The 23,764-nt window shown below is 46.7% G+C and overlaps 1 protein-coding gene across 1 annotated transcript; it reads right to left on the reverse strand.

The window, feature by feature from the left end:
* Positions 1–2,262: 2,262 nt before the first annotated feature.
* Positions 2,263–19,162, reverse strand: ZER1 (zyg-11 related cell cycle regulator). The gene is made up of 15 exons (XM_009286900.1): positions 18,897–19,162; positions 17,874–18,024; positions 17,135–17,571; positions 15,384–15,560; positions 14,147–14,261; positions 13,477–13,623; positions 13,035–13,208; positions 12,108–12,323; positions 11,370–11,411; positions 10,903–11,022; positions 10,331–10,446; positions 10,011–10,199; positions 8,947–9,044; positions 8,443–8,545; positions 2,263–7,334 (listed from the first exon to the last, which is right to left on the reverse strand). The coding sequence occupies exons 1-15, from the start codon at positions 19,052–19,054 to the stop codon at positions 7,277–7,279; spliced, it is 2,301 nt and encodes a 766-aa protein (XP_009285175.1). The 5' UTR covers positions 19,055–19,162; the 3' UTR covers positions 2,263–7,276.
* Between the last annotated feature and the right edge of the window lie 4,602 nt (positions 19,163–23,764).

Genomic DNA, 23,764 nt, shown 5'->3' on the forward strand with positions numbered 1-23,764 from the left:
ACCTCCCGCGGTGTGGGAGGGGCAGGCGTGGGCTGCAGCCGCGGGCCTCCTTTCTTCCCCTCACGCCGCCTGCCTGTGTTTTGCCCCGCATGCTGGCCCTCCACCTCGGGGGCCTTTCCCAGGAGAAAGGCGCTTTCCTGCAGCCCCCCTTCCCGCTTGTCCTCCCACCCTGACCCCCGGGCTCTGCACGGCCCCTCAGCCGGGTTTCATGTCAGCAGGTACTGCGGGGAGCGCAGGGCTGAGGCCCTTGAGGGCAGCGTCGCTGGTAAAACTCCTCTACACATCGCAGTTACGCCCGAGGCAAATACTGCTAAACGTCCATGTAAGCGATAGAAGGGGTCTCGCTGAGGTGTGCTGTTGGAAGGTGAGGGCTCAAGGTGCTGTCTGGGTGAGACGCTGCACTGCGGTGCGTTAACTCTGGTCTCGCCACTTTGATTTTTTCATGTGTGGATTTCTATCCCCTAGGGAGAAATGCAGAGGTTGTGCCTGGCTGAACGCGTTTAGACAGCCCTATTAATGCGAACGGCGCTTGTTAAATGACTGACGTAACTTTGGTAGGAGGCTGCCAGGGTGGGATTTGATCTAACTTCAGATGTCTGCAGTGAAGACGTTCGTATCTGAGCAAGGTCGATAGACTCCTCTGACAGCAGGAGAGGGAAGCAGGCATGTCTAGAGAATGGTCCTTCTCATTTGAAAGCAGACATCTAAAAGTAGTTGAATTGCACCCTAGATGTGTCTTTATCTTTTGCGAACAATAAAAAAAGCCAAGAAGACCAGCTTAGATGTACACATTTACACTTTAAGTGTCTGACTATTTAGGGGAGATGAATCTTACCACAGGCCTGTAAAAGTTCTGAAATCAGAGTTTTCTCTTTAAACTCTTTTCAGTTTTAACATAGATGTATCATTCTGCTTTTGTTACCTTCTTTCCCAGTAAAAATTTGGAAAGGAAAATCACATTCTTTGCAAATTTACTCTCCAGCACCTGAAAAGTAGCTGATTCCTTGGTGTTGACTGACCACAAATAGGATGTTCTTGATTATTTTAGTCTCTTTTAAGTGAGTCAGTGGCCACCTGCTGATTCCAGGAAAGCACCTGGCCGCACAGGTCACTTAAATGGTTAATAAATAAATGTTAATAAAAATTGTAGTCTAAATTTCCAACAATCATTCAAATCCTTTTGCTTTCTCTTTTTTTATTCTAGGTAAATGCAAAACCTACAGAAATCCTCCCTCAGACACCTCATAGACTGCATCAGTGCTTGTCAAACCTCCCATACAGAGTTTGTATGTGAGATGGCGGGGCTACTCTCTGCCTGCTTTAAATACCCTGAAAATCTTTCTGTTCCTTGAGTTGCAAAGGAAGCCCTTCAGAACAGCAGGAAGCTCAGAACAGTAAAACCAGGCTCTGTCTACAAACAGAAAGAAGAGGTGGGTAGCGTCTTTGTTCTTTGCAGAGAGGTGTAAATGTTACAGCTTAATGAAGGCAATTTGAGTAGTAACAATATTACCCACTTGAAAGTAGAAACGTTTTGATATTCTAGAATAATCTGTCCTAAGGAATGTATTCTCACTCTCTTTGTGATTAGAGTAATTTGGTGCATGTTATGCTTTTTATCTTTTCTTACAGCTTTGAAACCTGTCTTAACAAAGATCAGAGCTTATCTCTGTCTCAAGTCAACCTAAATGACTTGTTGAAATTAGGCTTAGTTCCAGAAAACCTCTACTAACAAGTTTCTGAGCGGAGAATCTACATTCTTATGGCATTCCAGCTAGGAATTTCATGCTGCTGGAAGCTTAAGGTATCTCTATGTACTCTTACAACATGGTACATTTTCAGCTTCCTAGAGGCAGTTCAGTTTCACATGATTCCTCCTCCTACTTCAGTCACCTAGAGTCTGATCCTTTAAAGAGTTTACAATGACCATTGAATTAACTGGGAGTTGAACCCTTGCAGGACCAGAGTCTTAAGAAGAAAGTCACGCTGGCCTTAAAGCAGATTGGCTGTTTTAAGCTAGAGTCTTTTCTTGAGTACTCAGCTTCTGCCCACTTACAAAGCTGAGGCTGTGGAATGCAAGCCACAGATCCGTTACAGAGTTCAGAGGCAATCTGTAAAGTCAAATATTGTTCTGATTTTTTTTTTCTCCTCTCACGTAATTTCGTAACAATAAGCTCTTCCTCCACGCCTCTTTTCTATTGACAAACAGTATTGTATCCCTTGGAGTGATGAAAGGAAAAGCCACTGAACTGCATCATCAACACATGGCAGTTCCTTTCATTTTTAATGAAATATATGGCAGCAAATGGACCAGTAATGTACCTAAATAAACCACATTCATAGACCAAAGGAAGAAGACATTGTTAAGCACTAGGTTTAATACACAGCGGGTATCCAATGGATACAACAGAAAAGTTAATTCATTCAGAATTGTAAGGAAGCAACAGTTGTGCATTATTATTTTTTTTGCTCGGTTTCACCATGTACAAACATTTGAACCAGGCCTCTCACCATTAGGCAGGTCAGTGGACAGAGTAAAAGCAGACGCTTGCTCATAATAACTGAGGTTATTTTCGTTAAGCAAAACAGGGAAATACATATTTGGTTAGCTTAAAAACTTTTTTAAACAAGAAAAGAATTACAGAGAGAATCAGCGACAATTATATGAAATCAAAATACAGTCTGCTAAAGCAGAAGTGTTTCAGTTCAGCAGGAAATCTCCCTCATTCCTTTTTTTAAGTGCTGTCTTCTCATCCAGCCCCCATGTTGCTTTTCATCCATTCCTGACGACCATTACCCTCTGTGCTTCATACACATGGTTGTCGTGGAGACCAGCTGTTTCCCTACTTCTAATTCTCTTTTTTCCAGCACAAGCTACCCTCTAACACCTGAGCTGTGGCAGGCCCCTCCCTAAACAGGCTCAAGAAAACATCTTTTCTGTGGAGTAGTGCCTGAACGCAGTGCCCCTATAGCTTTTGCTCTACTGGTAATTAATTGCCTTCTTCAAGTGATGAGAGGGGAATAGGCTCACAGCTCCAAGACTTTTCTTCCCACTCATCTTTTGCAGAGACCAGAGTGACTGCAGCAGAAGTCCAACCAAGGTGACAAGCTGGGTAGGATTCAGTGCTGAAAAGATATCATTTCAGCCAGTAGGTAGGTGCAGGGTAATAGCAGCCATGATGCAGATGGGGCAGATGAATTATCTGCAATGTTACTAATTGCCACAAATAGCAGTACTAAACTTTTTGGCTTGGTTTAGATGAGAAAGTCTGGTGCTGCTGGGTGTTAAGCATCATACAAGTAGATGCCCATCATTATAAGCAATTCCTTCCACAGATCTTGGAAAAAGGGAAGCACTTGTGGAAAGTTGCCCACCAATTTGCTCTCTTATCTATTCCAGAGAAAACAGCAGACACCTGACACCCTGCATGCTGAGGACTGCTGCATCATTGACTTTGGCCACTGAATAACGAGGCATCCTCCAGCCAGGAAGGAAACTACGTACAGTCAAGGTAGAGGGTTCCTTTGTCGGCACAGTCTCTGCAGAGAACTACTGAGTTGTGTTTGTGCTCTGCTTGCCAAGCTTTTGAATATTAAAGGAAATGTAGTAGTGAGAACATGAATAAGAGTCTGAATGGGACAACAACTACAGAGCACAAGGAGCCCCTCTGCCTTATCTTTACACACTATGAACTTCTCTCCAGCTGGATTCTCATTTGACAGATAGAGCCCTGTTCTAGTTTTCTGGGCAGGGTTGGTCATTGGCTCTGTAATTCTGCGTGGAGTTGAAGTCTCCTGGTTCATTCCTTTGCTCCAGCAAAGCTGAAAGCCCTGAGAGGCTTCTCTGTAACAGCCAAGCATTTCAGGGTATCCAACTTCCCCTTTTACATTAGACCTTCGTAAAAAATCAGCCACTTTGCCCTCCCCTCCTTTGCAGAATATTGGTATGATGTCTGCAGACAACTACCCTGTTCTGTCCTGAGCATTGCATCTACAGCAGCAATTCATTAACTCCTCTTTGCCTCCAAAGTGCTTTCAGGTCATGGTACATGCATTATGCCTAGGGTGCAACAACTCCTCTTGTTTCAGTTAGGGAAACCAAGGTACAACCCAGTTTCAAACTCCCGATTACAGGAATTCCTGGATTACGCTCAGGTGTTCAGAGGATACCTTTCTCTCTTTTGCTCCTTACTGAAAGTTAATGTTATTTTTCAGCTCACAGAGTTTGTTGGCTTGAAGACGTTGAAGCTTGTAGCCAAAGCTCATGTTACTCTAACAGGGATGCTGTTTCTTTTAAAATGCTGTCTCAGGAATTTACCTTGCTGGTGGCCTGACTCAAAATCTTACGTGTAGCTAGGTGTAACAGACCAGTTATATTTCCCCTTTCCCCCTGGGATCAGCGACAGGTTTCAGAAAGCTAAGCTTTTCTGGCAGGCTGGCCTGACTCCATTAATCTCCATGTTGCTGGGAATTTGAAATCTTTTTATCCCAGCTCAGGCTCAGGTACAGCTTGATGAGGATATGTGAGCAGTGAGGGTAGAGGTTATCTTTACAGTGTGAAACAAAGTTTTGATGCAGCTTGGATCTTGTTAGTTTGGGATACCATCATCCAGCTTGCAGCAGGTGAGACTTCAGTAACAGCTGAACTTATAGGGGCACTGGTTTGAAAAACCCAAACTTTTGGGGTCTTGAGGCAGATGGAACCAAGCCATCGGTTGTTCATTAACCTTGATGTAGTTGTGCCAAAATCTCAGTGTAAAGCCTGATTGTTTGGCTCTGATTACAACGCAAGGCTGAGGTCTGCTCTAGCTGAGACGGGAGTTCCTGAGCTCCAGCTGTCTCCCCAGCGTGGCAGCTGCATTCTGGGGACATGGGTTTCTGATACCTCTTGCATCTGTGATGTGTCCCCTTCTGCTCCACTCCCACCTTGCCAACATAGTCAGAATCTTGAGTGCTCTTTGTCATGTGATTCAAGATTTTAGTGGTAGGAGCTCTCACTATATGGGCATTAAAGGAAGAAAGCCTAGTGGGTGGCACTGTCACGTGAAACAACTTCAGAAGGACAGTAGCACTAAATAGAGAATTAAATGAGCAAAGCCTGACTCCCCTAATGCTCCGAGGCTGGCTGGCAGTATTTGCAGCCTCTCTTAGTTTTGCATCTAGAAGGAAGATGATTAGCAAATGTTATACAGAAAACAGATCTTGAAATAAACTTCCGTCTCAAAGCTCATAGGGACACAAATTCTTGGGGAACAGAAATAAGAAAGAGAAAAATACATTTCAATCAAACGACTGCAAAAAAGTATAATTCATCAAGTTTTGCAAACCATATGAAAACAATTCAAAAGTGACACAAAAATATATATAAGTTTGAAAAATACTTAAAGAAAAAAGTACAGATCTCACAATATCAAAACAAATGACGTATGGTTAAAAAGGAAAAAAAAAAAAAAGACATTGAGTAACACCATATTGGCAGAAAAAGTAAACCTCTCCAGGGCAGCTGTGTTCTGTCATTTAAAGTGTCAGTTTGTGTATCTAGGATCTGTCTATAATGTGCTCAGCAATGACAGCATTAACTCTGAGCATTAGAAGAACCTCATAGCAGCGAGTCAAATCTGAGAGCAATGTATACAAGGGAAGAGAGCAGCGAGGCTGTGCTCAGAGGCCTGAAATGTCCCAACTCACACGGCCATGGTCTCCTCTTACTGCTACCAGACATAAAATCTTTTCTAAATCCCTTCTAAGGGAAGATTTGTGAATTGCGAAAGAACTGTGGCAAGCAGAGGGCTCTAAGCATGGACTGCACAATGTGTTGCTGAGTGCCTGGCCGTGAGGCGAACCTTGGCCTTCGGCTGCTTGAGCCTTTATAGGTCTAGAGCCTTACAGGCGAAGACCACCTTAATGGGACTCTCCTCTCACCTACATCATACAAATTGGAGTAATGTTGCTGATGCGAGCGGGACTGCACTGGTTAGTGCTAGTGGGAGTCAGATAAGAATAGGGCCTTTTGCTTCCCAGAAGAGGGGGAAGATGTTGGGGTGGAACAAGAGGTGCCGTTTCATGGGATCACCCTCCGAAGGGTGTGTGGAGACTCCCCAGTCTCAGGAGAGGACTTTAGCACCTCCAATTACTGCATTTGTGCTACAGTGAGCTTCCTATAAAGGGAGATTACTTTGCCACTGAGCATGGCTTGCACTGATGCAGACTGAAAAAAAGAGCAGAACAGCTCCAGTCCATTACTGGGACTTGCACAAGTGGTACAAGCCGCTCTGGACTGGGGCCTAGTAGAGCTTATTATGCAGAAGGGAAACACGCTCTCTGGCATTTGTAGCCCTTCCCCATAAAACAGAACACAACTAAAAAGGTGGCGAAGGACTGGAATGAAGATGTGTAGCCCTTTGTGAACAAACCTTGTTCCTTGTTGCACAGGCTCCCTTAGAGAGAAAAGCTCTGTGTTGCCAAGGATGTGTAACTGGTTTTACTGGTCATCCCTGACCTTACGAGGCTGGGTGGGCTGGCAGATCCTACTGTACTGCCAAAGGGGACAAAACAGACCTCTTGACTTTAATGGGAATGTCTTACTTCCGAATGACCCACATACAGTTAGCGATGCTTCCATTAATGTAGGTCTTCTATAAAAAACCCTTAAGGGAGTGAATTGACTTGAAAGATCTTTCTTCCCCATTTCCTCCATTTACAGATGTTGCTAAAAAGGTCAGTTCTTTTGGTCTAACTCTCGTATTGTGTCCCCCAACCTCTCTAACCAAATAACTAACTCATCGCTGCCTGTAACCCCATTGAGCAGCCAATACCGATTCAGGACTGGTGTTCTTGCAGACATTACAGGACCTCATGCAATACAGCAAAAGGGAATTTTTCTAAAAAGTGGGAAATAAAAATGTCACACTAGCGATCACACAACTAGGTCTTCAAGCTCATGAGCATTTGAGGCTCTCTGTGTGGTCTAAAATAAAAAGGTTAAAAGATACATAATGTAGTTGTCTTTGTTTTTTGTTTTCTTTTTATACAGAAATCATACACACAGAACTTCAACTTGAAACTTCATAACAAAAAAGTCCACTAATTTAAGGAAAGCATTTTGCTGTGCAAAAAGTCCCTCCCCCCTCCCCTGTTCACCTTCATCTACTGAGGGCCTCACACACACACATAAAGTTTCCTTCCAACAGGCGAGTTGGTAAGAAAGAGTCCTCCCTATATACAGTGAATTAGAGAGAGGCTGGATACAGTGCTGGCAAGAGGCATTAGATGATTGCCTCTATCTGGAAGTGTCCATGTTCTCCTCCTTAAAGTTACTGCAGTGCTCTATAACTTTCCTATGGATAAAACAAGGACAAGGAGAGAGGGTTTAGTTTAAAGCTTATTGCATTACAGTTGTAAGACAGTAACATAAGAACTGTCCAACAGCTTGATCTCTGTGTAAATGTGTACTATTTGCAGCAGGCAGTCTCTTCTGAGATATGCATCAACCGATATTTGTGTCAAAACCCGTATACTCCACCAAAGCAGCTTAGAGCTCACGGTTCTTCCCCTTGGAATTTCAAGTCATGTTAGTATACATCCAGATCCATGTGTGACGGTTCATTCATCACCCCCACATCCAAATCGTCAGATAGCTTTGAATCGCATCAGGAAACACATGCATACAGATGTTTGTCATTCACTCTGCTGTCATCTGTCCCCGCTTTTCCTATTCTTTTCATGTACCGTTCTTGCGCTGTCCCATCACCATGCACAATCTGCCTAAGTGTGAGAGTCTTCTGCAGGCTTCAGCCACGCCCAGCGTTTAGCAACCCTTCAACTACAGGGAATGCCTGCTGCCCACCCACAAGGTACATATTCCCAGCTGATCTCTCTCTCTCTTTTATATTCATCCTGCAGGTATGAAATTATAGCGCTCAGTTTGCCAATGATTAGAAACTGCAGCTGGCTTTTAAAGCTCTGAAAGAATGACTCCAAAGGAAGGTCACATAACAAAGTAAGTTGGGGAAGCTCACAAAGGGGATGGACTCTTTCCGTCTTTTGAAAAATCCTCTCATTTTAACTGTGCAGTCAGCAATTTTACCGACAGGCCAATATTCTGGAGACAGGGAGCCCGCACAAGTATGGAGAATAGTGATGACTGTAGACTATCAGCGTATGAGATGCAATTAGCCATGTGGCTCCCCTGTCCAAAGAGCCATTTCTATAACCAATTCGCCTGGCATCCATTAACCCTGAATGATCTGTGTGTATTGCCCACCTATAAACACCTCTCTAGTCTTCTGTTTTCATCCTCTTTTTCCTGCTCTTCTCCTGTGTTCGCTTCTTACCCCTCGTACACACCAGTACAGGCCTTTCTTTGGTAGCCTTACTTGATGTAGAAGAATAAAAACTAAACTAAAGCTAAATTGAATGTTTGATGATAGTGCATTGGTTTCCTACCGGGCCATTTCCTTGGTCTCTTGCCGTGCTGAGGCCATTTTAATCATGTCCTTCAGAAGGGGAATCCCACCTTCTTTGATCAGCAGCGGGCAGTACTTGTCAGCTGCAGAGAAAAGAATAAAACAGGTCCTTGTGAACCTTCACAAGAGTGGTATAAAGGGTGGCAGGAGGGGAGGGAGAAGCCTGTGGCCTGAGAAGCCAAAACATTTTTCTTTTTTATGGAGCCAGCCTGCTAGGGGTGCCCTGGCTGTGAAAACAACAGACACAAAACGGCTGAGAACGTAAGAGCATGGCCAGAAGGATCAAAACACTGAAGGAATTTCTGGCACACTAAGTCTCATTCCTTTTTGTTTGGCTGTGCTGCCTGGACATCCCTGCATCATTCAGAGAAGGTTCTCTCTACCCACATAGCTAAACTGGGAAGACTTTTTCTGCTAACAAGCTCAGATCCACACCCTCAACTTTTACAGTGCAGTGGATGTGATTTTTGAAAAGGGAACTTACGGTAGACAGAGACCAGGTTATACAGTGCCCAGGTAGCCCAGTGCTGGCTGACTGGGGAGATCCCTTGTGGAAGAAGTCGAAGGATTGGTTCAAATGACCTGCACAGAAATATTGCAGAAGTTGTTAAAAATCCAAGAGCTGCTTCTTTCAGCACCTTCGACACTCAGAGCAATACAAACTCTGTGCTCATAGATACCATAGCAGTAAATCCGTTGGCATGTCAAAGATTCTGACAACAAAGACTAAGTCTGTGTCACGCGGCAATACTGGCAGGCTTACAGGCCCTACCACTTTAGCATAAACATGCTGCCCAGATAAATAGCTGCAACGAATGCAACTGAGTCCAAGAACTGATTTCCATCCTCTGTCAGTCATTTCCTCATGGCAGCTGAAACCCAGCAGCACTGATCTTTCTGTGGAGGGGCCAAAGCAAAATTATACCCAGCCAAAGCTGGCTGCTCACGTGCAATGGTTGCTGTGTTTCTTCTGACAACAATAATGTGCCTATACTGTAGCTCAGGCATGGGTCCCTGCGAGGCACTATGGGAATACAGAGTACCTGATACCCTCTTACAGGAAGGGCTTCGGAGGATTCCACCAGCTGTATTAACCCTTGAAGGGATTTCTGGGAACTGTGTCTAAATATCCCCCAGAGGAGAGTGAATGCTACAGCAATCCGTGTGACTTTCAGAAGGAGACCGACTTAAAGAAGTGCAAAGGACAGCAGTCTCAGAGGAAAATGCTTAGGCAGTCCCAGATAGTCAGATCACGTTTTTCCTAACTACGCAATTTCACCACAAACATGCAGGAGAAATTCTGTTGGGCTCCCACGCTTCTCCCATAGGAATTGCCAGGCAAGGTGTCTAATTTCTGCAGCCTGTGTAACATGTTTCAAAGGAAGATGTAAAACCCTCACTAAAGAACATGTCCCTGAGGATGTTTCTCTTTCACTCTAAACAGAGCCTCCGTGCTGGGCTATACCTCTTCCCTTCTCTCTGTTGGTGCTTGCTTCCTGTGACAATCCTGGCTCCCAGGTGAGTGGGCCAAACTTTTCTATTCCTCACCTGTAGTTGATATTTCTCCTGGAGTTGATATCCCAGCTCTGGATGGCTGCCCACATCCTCTTTACAACTTCCTCTCGGTGGGGCTCACATATACCCCAAGCCTCTGGACCATCAAACATGATATGGGAGAGCACACCACAGGCATTATAGGATACCTCAATCCCATCCGCTTTGCTCTCCAGCAGGTTGCTGCCAAGTGAGAAAAGATCATTTAGAGGTGCTGATGCACCAAAGGTTTAAAAGTCTCCAGGTGATTCAGGAGCAGAGCTCCAGAGCGTTCTCCCTGCCCCAGCCCAGCTGTTTGTTAGCCAGGCACTCACCTGAACACACTGATGAACTGGGAGGTCATGAGCTGCGGGCGGAGCTCCTTCACCTCTGCTACATTGCCCAGGAGGCCCAGCATGTTGCGATGCAGCTCCTGTTTCTCTGGGAACTCCTAAGCAAGCAAAGAACAGGATTATACAAAAGTGGGGCTATGGTGGTGCTGAGAACGAGCAACCCTGGAGAAAGATTGTACAGCACGTCTAGAAAGGTTGAGTATTTTTGGGTAGTCAGCAGTGGCTCTTTAGCAGATGCCAAATGGGGTCTCTAGTGTTGATATATGTGAAATGAGAGAATCGAGGCCAGGGCCTGCTATTTGCTGCTGCTCGACTTAAGGGGGACTGCGTACGAGATGGGGAAAGAGGAAGATGTGTTGAATGTAAGTTTCTCTGTTCTTCTGCTAGTTGGGTGGATGGAGGTGAGAAAGAAGAAAATATGCAAGCTTTTTCTTCTCTGTTTGTGCAACACAGGAAGTACTGCTTATAGATTAGCGTAGCTGGGGATCCAGCCCAGGCACCTGCATTTCCACTGTAATGTCAGCGTTCCTCTAGAGGAAACCAGACATACTTACTTTCAAGCACTCCAAAAACAGTTTCATGCCGCTGTAGTTAAGGAACATCTCACAGTTATCGGGGGTCTCATCAGTGATGTTCCAGAGGGCGCTCCAGGAGAACTCCATCACCTGATCACACTAGAGAGCCAAAGAGAAAGGGACAGAAACAGAGCTTTGCTAATGCAGGAGCCCAGTGCAAACCGACCACTTGTGTTTCCTCTCTGGTATCACCCTAGATGGCTCCAGAGGTAAGAAAACCTTGTTATTCACTTTCAACTTGTCAGCAAGTGGGGTTTTTTGTTTAATATTTTTGCCTCCCTGTCACATTCCCCTGCCCTCACCCTGGGACAGGAAATTCTGCAGCATCAGCTGAGATGTCTTGTGTTTGTTAGAGAAGCTGAGCTCGCACTCTGGACTGATCCCCATGCCTAAGTCAAGCTGAAGGGAAAATACTCTATGTATACATTTTTTTGGGAAACACTCACCGTTTTATCGGCCAACTTCTTCTGAATCAGCTTTAGCATTGTCTGTGGGCAGAAGAAGGGAAGAGTGAGAAACAGCTCAAGAATCACAGAGCTAAAACTAACTGCTGTAGTACTGCAGGGCTGGCTACAGCCAATTTGGAGGCATATGCAGTTTTGATCCTTTGTAGAGAACCTACTTGGTATCTCTTTCTCTAAACCAGTGCGACTGGGTTATGTTCAATGTTGCAGTTATTCACAGAGCTGAACTATATCACAGTCCCCGAGCTGTCGAGTTTGCAGTCGAGTCAGTTTTGATCTGTATGACAGTCTGGAATATGGTATAACTGCACCAAAGCAGTGGCCTCTGCAGCTCTTTGAAAAGGTGAGGGATGGGGGTTGACATGAGTTGGGAAGCTGATGCAAACTCAGGGGGATGCAGAAGGAGTTAGTCACCAGGTGGTATCAGTTCTGGAAACAGTATGATGCAGTGAAGACGTAAGGTATAAGGTTACACTGCTTCCCTGTTCTCACAGACATCGTGACAGTCTCTCTGACATTGTGACTTCCAGTGCTGGTAGGCAAGTAAAAGATGTCACATGGAGGGATAGGTTCCAGGAAAGGTTAGCATTGCTAGGACGCTAGTTCCCTCCTGTGATACTGTAAGGTTGGATCACTGGCTGGATGCATTTGGTGGACTGCTGCAAGGGAATTGTGCTAGCCTGGATTAAGGATAAATAGACACCTTGGGACCATACCAACCATGACAAACCCCATCTTGCCCACAGCTTCTTTATGATCGTTGTCCACCTGGCAGACCAGAGCGTTACAGAGGTGCACAGCGATGCGCTGGATAGACTCATCCTGCCGGCTCTGGTTGAGGATGTTCAGCAGCAGCTCATTGACTCGGCGGTACTGAAACTCCAGCTCCTCGGGAATGCTGAAGTTACACAGTGTCAGGCAGCAGTTTCGCTGTACCTGGGTCAAAAGGAAGCAAACGCTGGGCTAAGCGGTTACGAAAACATGGACCCCATCACCTCATGTTTCCTTGCTGCTTGGTACTGAAACCATCTTCTTGCTTGACTACGACTACTAAAATTTCTGTTACCCTCCTATCTGGCACTGTGCTTTAGCCGTGCTCTATTGGCACCCTCTTCTCTCTTGCTGTCACTCTAGTCTCACACAGCCACACACTCACCCAACACCCATCACTTTCCAAGCCAGTTCCTCACTGCCTGTAAGCTCTCTATGCAGCAGTCGCCATTCTGCAACCCAGTGGCATCATAGCGTATAACATCAGCTAGCTTCCAATACGATGTATTGGGATAATGTTTCTTTCTGTTGACTCAACACCCCCAATGCCTGCACCCTTTTCACCCCCCAGTCAGTGCTGGACATCTGTGCTGTGTGTCGTACATGCCCTTTGACCACTATCATCAGATAAAAAGGAGCCTTGCTATAATCACTTTCTTCCCCTTGTTCTGGAGAACATCGCATGGATGAGGAGCACCCTGCATGTAATCCCCATCACTGAGTGAAGGCAAGGAGCAGATCTGGACAATAGCTTCTCTGGTGTCTGCCTTGGCTCACATCCTGGAGGCTTAGAAGACCCAGAGGCTAACACGAGGCTACAGACTTAATACAGGGAAGGAGGACTGTGGGAGCCGGAGGAGGCTGGGCCGCTCTTACTGTGACTTCCTGGTAGGACTCCATGCCGTTCAGCACCACCTGGATGACCTGGCGCCGCAGCTTTACACTCTGCTCCATGCGGTACTCGGAGTTGGTCAGGTAGAACAGCGCCGCGCTGCCTGTCACCTGGATGTTTTTGTCATCCTTGTGGCACTTGAGGGCTGTGATCACCAGCTGCAGAGAAGCAACATGAAGCTTCAGTGCCACTGACTTGCTGTTGAGTCTTGGAATGGCTGTTAGGGCTGTGTGGGGCAAAGACTGTCACAAGCCTGCAAGGAACACGTGGCCCAGGCATTGCAGGAACGTGCTTGTGAAATGAAGGTACCCGGTTCCACTGCACTACTGGTACTTTCTCCAGAACGGCCTAATACGGTGTCCCAGGGTGAAGAAAAGGCTGGGACTGCAAAATTTCCCTTCTAAGTGTGAGGTAAATGGGGCTTACCTGAAGGGCTCGCAGCAGCTGGCTGCAGCGTTCGATACGGGCAATGTCAAAAAGGAGGTTGATGGCCCGGGAAGTGATCTCTGGCCGGTGTTCAGTGTAAGCCTCAATAGCATTCAGGACTTGCTCTTCATTCTTGTCTCCGCTCACCTGGCATGGAGGAACAAAAAGAGTCAGGGAAGAAACGATGAAGGAGGAAAACCAACATGGGAAGGGAACTTCTGAGGGTAGATTTGGAAGGTCAAAGGGTACAACTTCCCTCTGCCCTGCTAGTACGATTAGGCCCAGGGTGAGAGCAAAGAGGTCAAGTCATTTCTCAGCCCAGGGGGACAAGAAATGGCACCTTTGGGGCAGGAGGATGCTATTCACAAGTAAGGCTCCTATTGTCTTAAATCCTCTTCTTGTAGTCACAGACATCCTGGTCCTTCAGGCAAGATGATTTTTCCACGCCCTTCTCCAAGAGGTGTGTTTTTATAACCCTTGTAAAAACCACGTGAGGTACAGGTCTTGTCTTCTGGCAGTCTTCCTGCATTATCAAGTAGCTGCTGAAAGGTCAGAGCTCAGTTGTCACACCTAAGACCCTAAGAACTCCACTTTACTGGCAGCCAATGATTTCCATGTTCTTTCAACTTCTACCAAGTACCTACTGCCAATATTCTTGCAGCCCCATTACCTTGTAGGCTGGAATATGCGTCAGGCGGCAGAGAGATGTTTCAAAAAGGCCCAAGAACTGGAGCGGTCGTTTCAGACCCCGGAAGGGAGCAATGCTGCTCTTTGCTGGCTCAATGCTGAGGAAAAAAAGAAAAAGATCACTCATGTTGGTACGCTGTTTCTTCAGGTGTCTCCTGCCACAGAGACAGCCATCGGCTCTCTGTTCACTCTGACCGTACTGCTCCCTAACTAGAGCAATAGCTACACTTCAGTTGTAGGCCAGTCGGCTGCTCCTAAACATAATATTAGACATTCATCCCAGGTGATCCTGAGTGAAGGGCTAAATGTGTTCAACAGAACAGCAGTAAAGTCACGCAGACAGAACGCAGCTTTCCCAGGTAGGCTTTGTCTTGGAAATTCACTAGCTGGGGTGAACATTTCCTCTTAGGAAAGGGCTGTGGATTTCACTGATCCGAATTACTTGCAAACTGTACTGCATGTCATCTGATAGACACGCTAGTCTGCTTCTGTGATGATGCAAGAACGCCAGTTTTGCTGCCATGTTCCTTATTGACCAAGAGCCAGTATTTTTTTTTCCCCAGCATGGGTGGAAAGGAGCCAGTACTGTCGCACTTGTTTGCTTTTGTTCAGTAAGTGCTCGGGGAATAGGAGGGCAGAGTTCTTGGCTGATCTGGAAAACCAGACCTCTAGGTATGCCCCTACTGAGGTGCACCAGGATTTTCAAAGGTTGATCTGCCCAGCATCCAGGTCAAATCTGAAAATATGCCTTTAGATTCTAAGTTTCTAAAACACTCAGCCCTCCTATGAGCACTGATGTATTGACCCAGTGTAGAAATGTTCTGTCTCGGAAGAGCCTGGATTTCAGTGCGGGTAAGAATGTTTCGTGTAGAAAATGTGTAAAGGGCTTTGGAGTCCTTTCAGAAGAAATATAAACCACTGCAAGAGATCCCTGGAAGAATGTGCGTGGAAAAGAACTGCTGAAATACTTCTTCAGATATGTACAGGAGGCAGATAGGATGAATTCTTTACTCCTAAAAGTCCTTATGTGTGTCACATACAAGAATCACAGCTGATTCCCGTACCAGTCTTTAGCATCAAGAGAAACTAGTAACAGTCGTATCCTGCTTTTTAGTATTAATTAGACCTACAGAATTTGGAAACTTAGAGGGAACTGTTCTTAATTCATCTTTGACTGATCTATCCATCCAAGCAGACCTCAGTAATTGCTGTTTCCTTACCTTGTCTGGCCCATCTTCTCCTCCATGCTTGGGATAGTGCAGTTCTCCAGCATGGTGTGCCCTGAGATATCGAGCGAAGTGAGGTTTACCAAGTTTTCCACAAACAGGTTTAGAACCCGCCGGGTCAGCTTGAATTTGTAATAACTGGACAGATGGTCTCGGGAGATATCCAAGTGCCTGCAAATGACAGAGAGGAGCTCAGAGCCTGGAAAGCGTTAGCTGGGGCTTCTGCCTCTCTACCAGAGGAAGATGACAAGCCAAGTGTGATTATTTTTTTTATTATTACAACTATTATTTCCTTCACAAGATATAGGAATGTGGTTCAGCAGGATCTGGCCCTGCGTCTAACCGAAGCACACAGATATCTGGTAGAGGTCTACTTAGAATGGAGCACAATGAATCATTTGGGCACACATCACAAAGGAAATTGCTCCAGGCTCAGGAACTGCTTTTCCCAAGCTCCATCACAGCAGCCACCTGAGCATTTCTGCCCGGTGGTTAAGATGTACTAGAGGATCTTTGCATCCCCAGAAACGTATGTTGTCTCACCCCACAAAAAGTCACACAAGTTTTTGTCTACTTCCTCACTCTTCTATTTTTTCTACCCCAGGTTATTACACTACCCTGATTTCATTTATCTTCAGGTATTTAAAGGCTTAAGATTTGGGGAAACCCTGATGCTAAGGGGGTGGTGGAACAAACTGACCAGCCGTCATGTGCAGGTGGGGTCCCTTACAGGACAGGTGCTGCTCGTGCCTGCCGAGCAGTAACTAAGACGCTTGGGAGAGACTTCTCTAAACTGCCTAAGAGAGGAGCCAACATCCCACTCACAAAAGTGTCTTCTACCTGTTGTAGACCAAGTTTCATTGCAAATCACTGGGAGTTAAAGTACTTGGATTTAGAAAATTTTATGCAGGATGTTCCCAGAGACTCCTAGGTCATATGTTAACGTGGTACCCCCTGGTGTCTGCAGTCAGTAGAGACGATACTAAAGCCATTGCAAAGTAACCTTCGTGTGACTAGTACGGCCCTTCTCTTTGGCTTGGCAAGTCCCGGATCCCTTTCCTGATACCGCTGTGCGGTTTGAATAGCAATTGTCTCAACTCTGTTTCAGGAAGTCATTTCACTGTCAACATGGCAGGGTCAGGAGTGCCTATTTATTTACGCTGCTTTTTCCCTGGGTTGCACCATCCACGCACACTGTGCTTCTACGGAGCACAGCGAGTAGACAGTCTGAGCTCAGAGTTTTTCCTAGTTTTATCTCAGAGCCAGGCTTAAACTTCCGATATTCCTGTTTGACAAGTGGTTTGGAGGACTGAGTTTCACAGTGTGATTATCACTGTATTAGTATATGTACACATCTGTAGTAATTTTTTTGCCATCTCTCAGGTATTCAGCTGTTCTTTTTTGTTTGGCGGGGGGTGGTGGTTTTGTTTTGGGATTTTTTTTTTTCCCTTTTTTGGTGTGTGCAGTTGTGGTGTGTGGTGGGGTTTTTTTGGGAGGTGGGGTGTTGTTTTTTGTTTTTCCAAGAGGGAGTTTCTGCTAAGTGGTGTCCTCTTGTAAGCAAAATGCAGGCTGGCTTTAGACATGTCAAACGTATAGTGAGTCAATGAGTGAGCCTGTTCACAGGAAGGCTTATAACTTGAAACCGGCAGCGGGTGGCTCTCCATTAGCAGGCAAGCAGACCATTCCTAAAAGACCATTCCTTATCAGTGGGAAAAGGATAAACAAGGAAGAACAGATCTGCTGACCTGAGCTTGCGAAGCTGTGCGATCACTTGGATGTGCTCCTCTGACAGGTCCATGTTGTAAAGCACTAAGGAAACCAGACTGTCCTTCCACTGGGTCAGAAATCCCACATCGTTCAGCTGGATCCCAGAGAGATCAAGAGCTGCAAGGGAGGCCAAAGGCCGAAGCAACGTCTCCACATTTACCCCTTCGATCAAGCGGCCCAGGTTCAGGAAGCGCAAGCGGCTAAAGCCTTCAAAAGTAAAGTCCTTGACCAAGACCTGGCGAGTGGGGTTCACCAAACAGTCATCTTCACAGCCTCCAGGGTTCTCCTCCTCATAGAAGATATTACAGCAGCCAAAGAGGCTAAGGGAGATAAGCGTGTGGCTGAAGCTCACCAAGGTTTGCAGACTCTTGGCTGTCAGCTTCTCACAGTTAGTCAAGTAGAGCTCAACAAGATCCTGGAAGATGGGAAATTAAAGTCAGAAATATTTCACAGGTAGAGTGCCCACCCTGTTTGCTACAACACCTCCCACTGGGAGAGCCTGAGACCCCATATCACCGAACTTGACCAGTGTCCCCATCCCATTCCCTGCGGTGGCTTTGGGAGCTGAGAAGGGAGGAGCTGAGGTCCTCCCAAAGAAAATTTGGATGGTGAAGGGTGGAGTCTTGTGAATCTCTGGGTGCCTGGGATTCTAGCTGGTGCCCATGCAGCAACGCTGCTATGCAAAGTGGCAGCTGGAGGTTATCAGTGCAATACCACCTGCTTCCTGATGGCTTCCAGGTCCTGGTCCTGCACAATCTGTTCCCGCAAGTGGATCCGAGCTAGCCTGGTGCTCCGGGGATCTGAGAACAGGGTGAAGAAGCTTTCATGGGGTTCAAAGATGCTGTCCGTCTTCACCAACTCCACGTACCTGTATTGGGGCAATGGCGTTAGCACAGCACGACACAAAAGGCTCAGCTACAGCTCTAGCACCTTCACTGGTTATGAGAAAATGTGACCAAGCGCATAAGCACATGCAGACTCTCTCCTGATCATCCAGAATGGCCTTTGGGGTAGTTGGAGCTGGCCTAGTACCTCTTCTTGCACAGAACTAACAATCCTTAGGAAAATCTCAGGCAAAGATTTGTGCAAGGTCACGTGTGTGTACAAACAAACTGGATTCTGGCAAGCACAGACTCCAGGATTTTTTTTTCCCTAGCTGTTTAAAGCTAGTAATTTCATTTTTCATTTTCAGAAAATTAGTTGGCCAAAGTTCTCCGTCAGACTTTGTGGGCAGGAGTTCATCCAAGAGAGACTGTGACAGCCAAATTATAAACCCCTGGAAACAGGTTGCTTTGTAAAGCTACGGAAGCAGCAGCCTTAACATTTAACATCTGTTAGCACTTTGCACTCTTATTTCTCTGGTTTGAGAGAGAGTTGTAATGTTTCAGTGGTGGGAAACGAGAAGGCTCCTTTGCTGCTTACTGATGTTCCTGGAAGAAGCAGTGACTGTTTGTTTCACTCTGGGTTTACCTATGTGGAAATGGTGATTTCCACAGAAACTAGAATGATATATAGCAGTACAATAACCCCTGGGGACACTTCCTTCCGAAGCTAATGCAAATCCTGATTTCCAATGTGAGGATCAATTGGAAAAAAAAGAGTCCTATGAATTCTTCCCCATTTTTTTCCCCCCTTTTATCCTTTCCCATTGCTCTTTTTAGAGAATTATACTCCCCCTTCCCTGAGCTCCCGGCTCCTTCCCAAACCAGACAACAGCTTCTCCACAGGCCTGAAACGTACTCATTGACAAGCTTGTCACAAATCTCGCTTGGCAAGAAGATGTCAGGATGGAGCCGGAGAGTTTCATTGTCCAGTAGATAGCAGAGAGTCCCTTCCAGGTTGCGAAGGCAGTAATCTGTGCACAAGGTCATTAGTGACTCGGGGCTATCGGATGCCATCTTGAGGGAAGTTATGGGAAGGGGAAGAGCAGAAGGAAGCTTTCGATTCAGTAGATCCTTTCCTCAAATGAAGTTCCAGGATGAATTTACAGGGACATCAGGACAGCTATAAGCAGAGGGGGGAAAAAAAAGTTGCATTGAGAAAGGCATGTTGGCAAGAGTCCCGCAAAGCTGTTGTACCAGCAGGATGTTGATAGTTGCGTTTACAGCCCATCACTTGCTGACCTCAAAAGAACCTGCAGCATTTTGGCCTCTCTGGCAGCGTGCCCTTAATTCCTTGGTATCCCCACCCCCAGGGGACACTGTGGGAACGAGTTAACATGAAACGTTTTTGGAAATGAGGCTACACAGCAAGAAAATGTTTCCTCATTGCAGGGTTTATCTGGCTGATAAAGGCCCTCTGAAAGGGAAGTGGCAGAAACCACATTGCCTGGTTTCCTTCAGAGTGGGCTGGATAAACCACCAGAAAATTTACTGTCGGGACGCTCCTTCGTATAGTCCCAGTGGGATCTGGTGGCCCCGTATCTCGTGCCTGTAATTCTGTTTGCCATCGTTCTAAGTGAAATTTCATGTTCAAGCTAAATGTTTTTCTGGAGCGCCAAGCCAGAAGCTTCACGCAAATCCTTGAACTAGACCGTGAAGTGGGTCAGAAGCCAGAGGGAAACATACAGACTGGTTTGGCTTCCCTTTGAGTGCAGTGTAAAGCAAGGTTTATGCACACGCTGGACGTCTGTACCTGTAGCTCCCTGGGACTTGCTCACCCAAACCATTTCAAATCTGTCACAAAAAAGTAGGAGTGACTGACCTGGAAAAAGGCAAGATGCTTTTGCCCTTCTTCATTTTTAGTACAGGATAAAGGATGGGCGAGGCAGATAATTAGGGGAAGCTATTCCTGTCTATTTTCTTATTTGAAGAGTCTCATGGCTCTAGTATTAAGACTCGCTCACTGGCACTGAAGGAGGGCTTGCTGGAGCCTTGGAGGTGTTTAGCAGAAGTGACTGAAGACCAACAACGCCATTTCACCTTCAAAGCATCAAATCACATTAGAAGCAACCCTAATGTGAACCTGTCCATGTATTTCCATGGGCACACAAAAATTGTGTTGAAGTGTTTATTTTTCATGTAAAACCTGTGTCTTATCAAGAAGTATGTCCCAGCATCTTATCAAGAAGTATGTCCCTGCTGGCAGTGAGAACACCAGTGCTGCGGAGTCAGTCATTCTCCTCTGCGCCACAGCTGAGCAGCCACTGCTGGGGAAGTCGTTGCAAAAGGTCCTTAACTATATTCCACTTCTGATCTCTATCCTGCAGCTGCAAAGATCAGGACACTTGTCTGTCTCTCCTGTTCTCTGCTTCTCTAAAGCCTCCAGTGTTTTCTCTTTCCTTCGTTCTTGCAGTATCGGTACAAGACGGAAGAGTTTAACTTCGTTTTTTCCCCTTAGTCACTATCCCCAAAGGCACCCGGGGTGGATCAGGCACCTTCCCTCCTCCCCTTTCAGGTGCTCTGTTCAGCCACTGCCTGGGCCGTGACACCTGTATGAAGGATCAGTTAAGACTGTGGACGAGGCAACCTTTCAAATTCAGGCACCAAATGGTCTCTGTGGGTGACAGGAGCACAGCTGTGACTCAGCCTGCCCGGCAGCCCAGGCTCCCAGCCTTCTGATCCCTCCCTGTGCTGCAGAATGGATTTCCATGCAAACATGAAGGCAGCACAAGTTGGAAATCAAAGCTCTTTTCTTCCTTCCTTCTGCGTTTCATTAATTCTTTTTCTGAGGGCATGCCTCAGCACCAGGGACAAAGAGGTGGCCATGGAATTAACCCAACGCAGAAAGGAGCCTCTCAAAAAGCAAGCAGAGATCAGAACTGCTCCTCGCTCAGCAATGGAGGAACGGCCGTGCTGGATCACTCCTGTGGTACGCCCACCCCAGGCCTCGTCTCCCTGGGCCAAATCTCGTTCTAGTGTAAGTGGACAAAACCTTACGGGCAGAAGCAGGCACAGGTGATGAACTTGACTTGTCTTTTGGCTCTACTTGAATTTGATTGATAATTTCTTCTTCCTATAAGCATCTTTGGGAACTATATCTGCAGGCAACGGGCACGATCGTGTTCCAATCCCAAACTCCTTCTGACCCACTGCGTTCTGACCTACAACTTTCAACAGCCTTTCCAGTGGGGATCTCAGGCAGGTTCTCTGCTGGTTTTGGCTCAAGAGGCAAAAGGTCTCCAAGCAAAAGCAGATGCTGAGGAAAAAAACAAACCCAAAACCTCAGCAATCACAAAAATTGTACTTAACACCTCGATCAGAGGTAGTTTAAAGGGTGTAACCTGCTCTTCTGCGTCACTGAGTCCTGAGCTGGGGTCATAATAACACCAAACTCCTCAAGGGTGCCACAATAGCTCAGAGACCTTTGAGATACATGTGGTACAAACAATGAAAATGAGTAAGATGGCGGGTCTTCAATTTTGAAAAAGAAGGAAATCCATAATCCACAGCCCTCTCCTTTGCAGTTAAGTCAGGAGAGAAGTCAAGGATGAAATGGGCTACTGAGCACAGAGTAGTGTGTCACTGGCCCTGAGGTGCCGGCTAAGGGAATGCAGGTGGGAGGAAGTCGTCCCGCGCTCTGCACTGTGTCTGCTTTGGAGACCAATCCGCTTCACCTCCGGAACAAGTCCCTCTCGCAGATTTTGCCTGAAGCTTGCTTGAAAGAATCTTTCCAGAAAGGCAAGATCAACAGGAAGATGTGAACCAGCAGGGAAACGTGTTCTGCTATCCCTACCAGTTCCCCTGGGCCATCAGACAGGAGGTCCCTGCAGCCAGTGTTCTTCCACTGTTTACTACCGATGCCCAGGGAACTCGAAAACAAATTCCCATTGACAATCTATTATCACGTGCAGCTGGAAGCGGCCAGTGCTTGGGACTTGTCCAAGCAGCTTAGAACACTAAAGGGCAAGAACTGCCTTCCTGTGGCTCTGACAATCCTCTGTTCCCCCTCTGCTGAAACCAGCACAATGTAGCCAGTTGATCCTAGCCCTGGAGAAATCAGCTGCCCTTTAACTTCTGAGGTCCCTGTGATTCACCAACAAAATCCCGTACAGAAGGTTAGTATAGAGGAAAGTGGTTAAACGGTCCCAGTAGGATAACACCAAAGAAAAGCATTCATCCTCATGATTTATTATGGATATCTGAGCAGCGCCCAGAGCCGCCGCTGTGACCTTTTGTACAGGACACGATACAAGCTAGTCTCTCTCTCCCCAGTTGGACTCAAGACATGGCACGTGGGCAGGGCGAGATGGAAGTGAGTGTCAATAGCTGCACTGATCAATATCGTCTCTAGTTATAAGCTCAGTGTGTTGATTAACAGAAATGAACTAGAGGTGCTGACGAATCATTAACATTTGCCTAATCATTATCCTCAGGCAGCTTTCCACAGGCAATGGATCAGCAAGTTGCCCGCCTAGCAGGCTGTCTCCACTGCCTTCCAGTGATGGGCGATGAGCTGTCTAGTGCATGTGTGTTTTTGAAGGGTCAAAGACAGATACACGAAACACGCCGAAAATTCAAGTGCAGGAATCGAAAAGTGACTAGAACCACGGCTGCCAATATTTTTTCCAATTTATTTCTCTAACAGATTTGCCTCCATCTCAACGCACAAAGGAATCGAGTCCCTTGGAGACACAGGAGCAGGCATATAAAAGCCTGTATACCCAACTACCCCCAGAAGCAGCCCTCTCCATGGAGCAACAGCACGCTCCCACCATCCACGGACCCAAAGGAAACCGCAGTACACGCAGCTTCGCTCTCCCCCATTACCAGCCTCTCAGGTCCTGCCAGCCTCTTCAGCAAATATTCCTTATTTGTAGGCTACATCCGTGTTGTTACAGCTTTTCAGGCTGCACCGGCACGCGAGGCTTGGGACCGCTCTTGGCACTCCCGGGCCTGCCCGTGCCAACACTCCCTACCTCGGACTTGAGACCGATCTTCTCTCCCACTCTCTCTCTCTCCAGGAGGCTGCCCAAAGCGAAGCCTGACTCACCGTGGCTCCACGCCAACGACATAACGTTTACGCTGTTGCTACAAAAATGACTAGCAAAGCTGTCTTTTTCGGCATCGGGGACTTGTCCAAGGAGAGGGCAAAGAATACGCCCCGACGTGAACTGATTACGACGACTTTAGAATAACAAATTTAATGCAAATGCAGAGTTTGGCACAGGTTACGTTTTGAAGGAAAGCTGCACTGTCATTTTAGCTGGCATCTTGCAGCTGCAAACCATTGTGTTTTTATTAATCGATGGGTCATCGCAGCTTGTGCGGGGAAATACCATCCCTGCCTCGCAGCAGGGAAACTGAAGTAGGAGTAGATTGAGCTATTCCGCGGCCCAGCAAAGCCCGCGATTTCCGAACTTGTCGGCCTGCCGAGACCGACATCACAAATGAAATGACTCGTGCTAGCTGGGAAACATGTTGATCTTTGTACCTGCCTGCAGTAAAGATGTTCCTTCGGATGACTGAATTATATCATGGATTTTCTTTCCAAAAGGTCACCTGCCCAAGAGGCTGGGGGCAGCTGGTCGCAACCCCAAACCCTCCCTCGCGCCCCCGACACGGGGCGCCGGCCCCGCTCCGTGTTTCCGTCCCCGAGGCACTCGGAGGTCACCTCGCCCGGCACCCGGCAGGGTCCTTCCGGACGGGCCGCCGCGGCCCCGGGCCACG

Source organism: Aptenodytes forsteri, unplaced genomic scaffold (genome assembly GCF_000699145.1).
Source record: "Aptenodytes forsteri isolate BGI_AS27 unplaced genomic scaffold, ASM69914v1 Scaffold136, whole genome shotgun sequence".
Lineage (NCBI taxonomy): Eukaryota > Metazoa > Chordata > Aves > Sphenisciformes > Spheniscidae > Aptenodytes > Aptenodytes forsteri.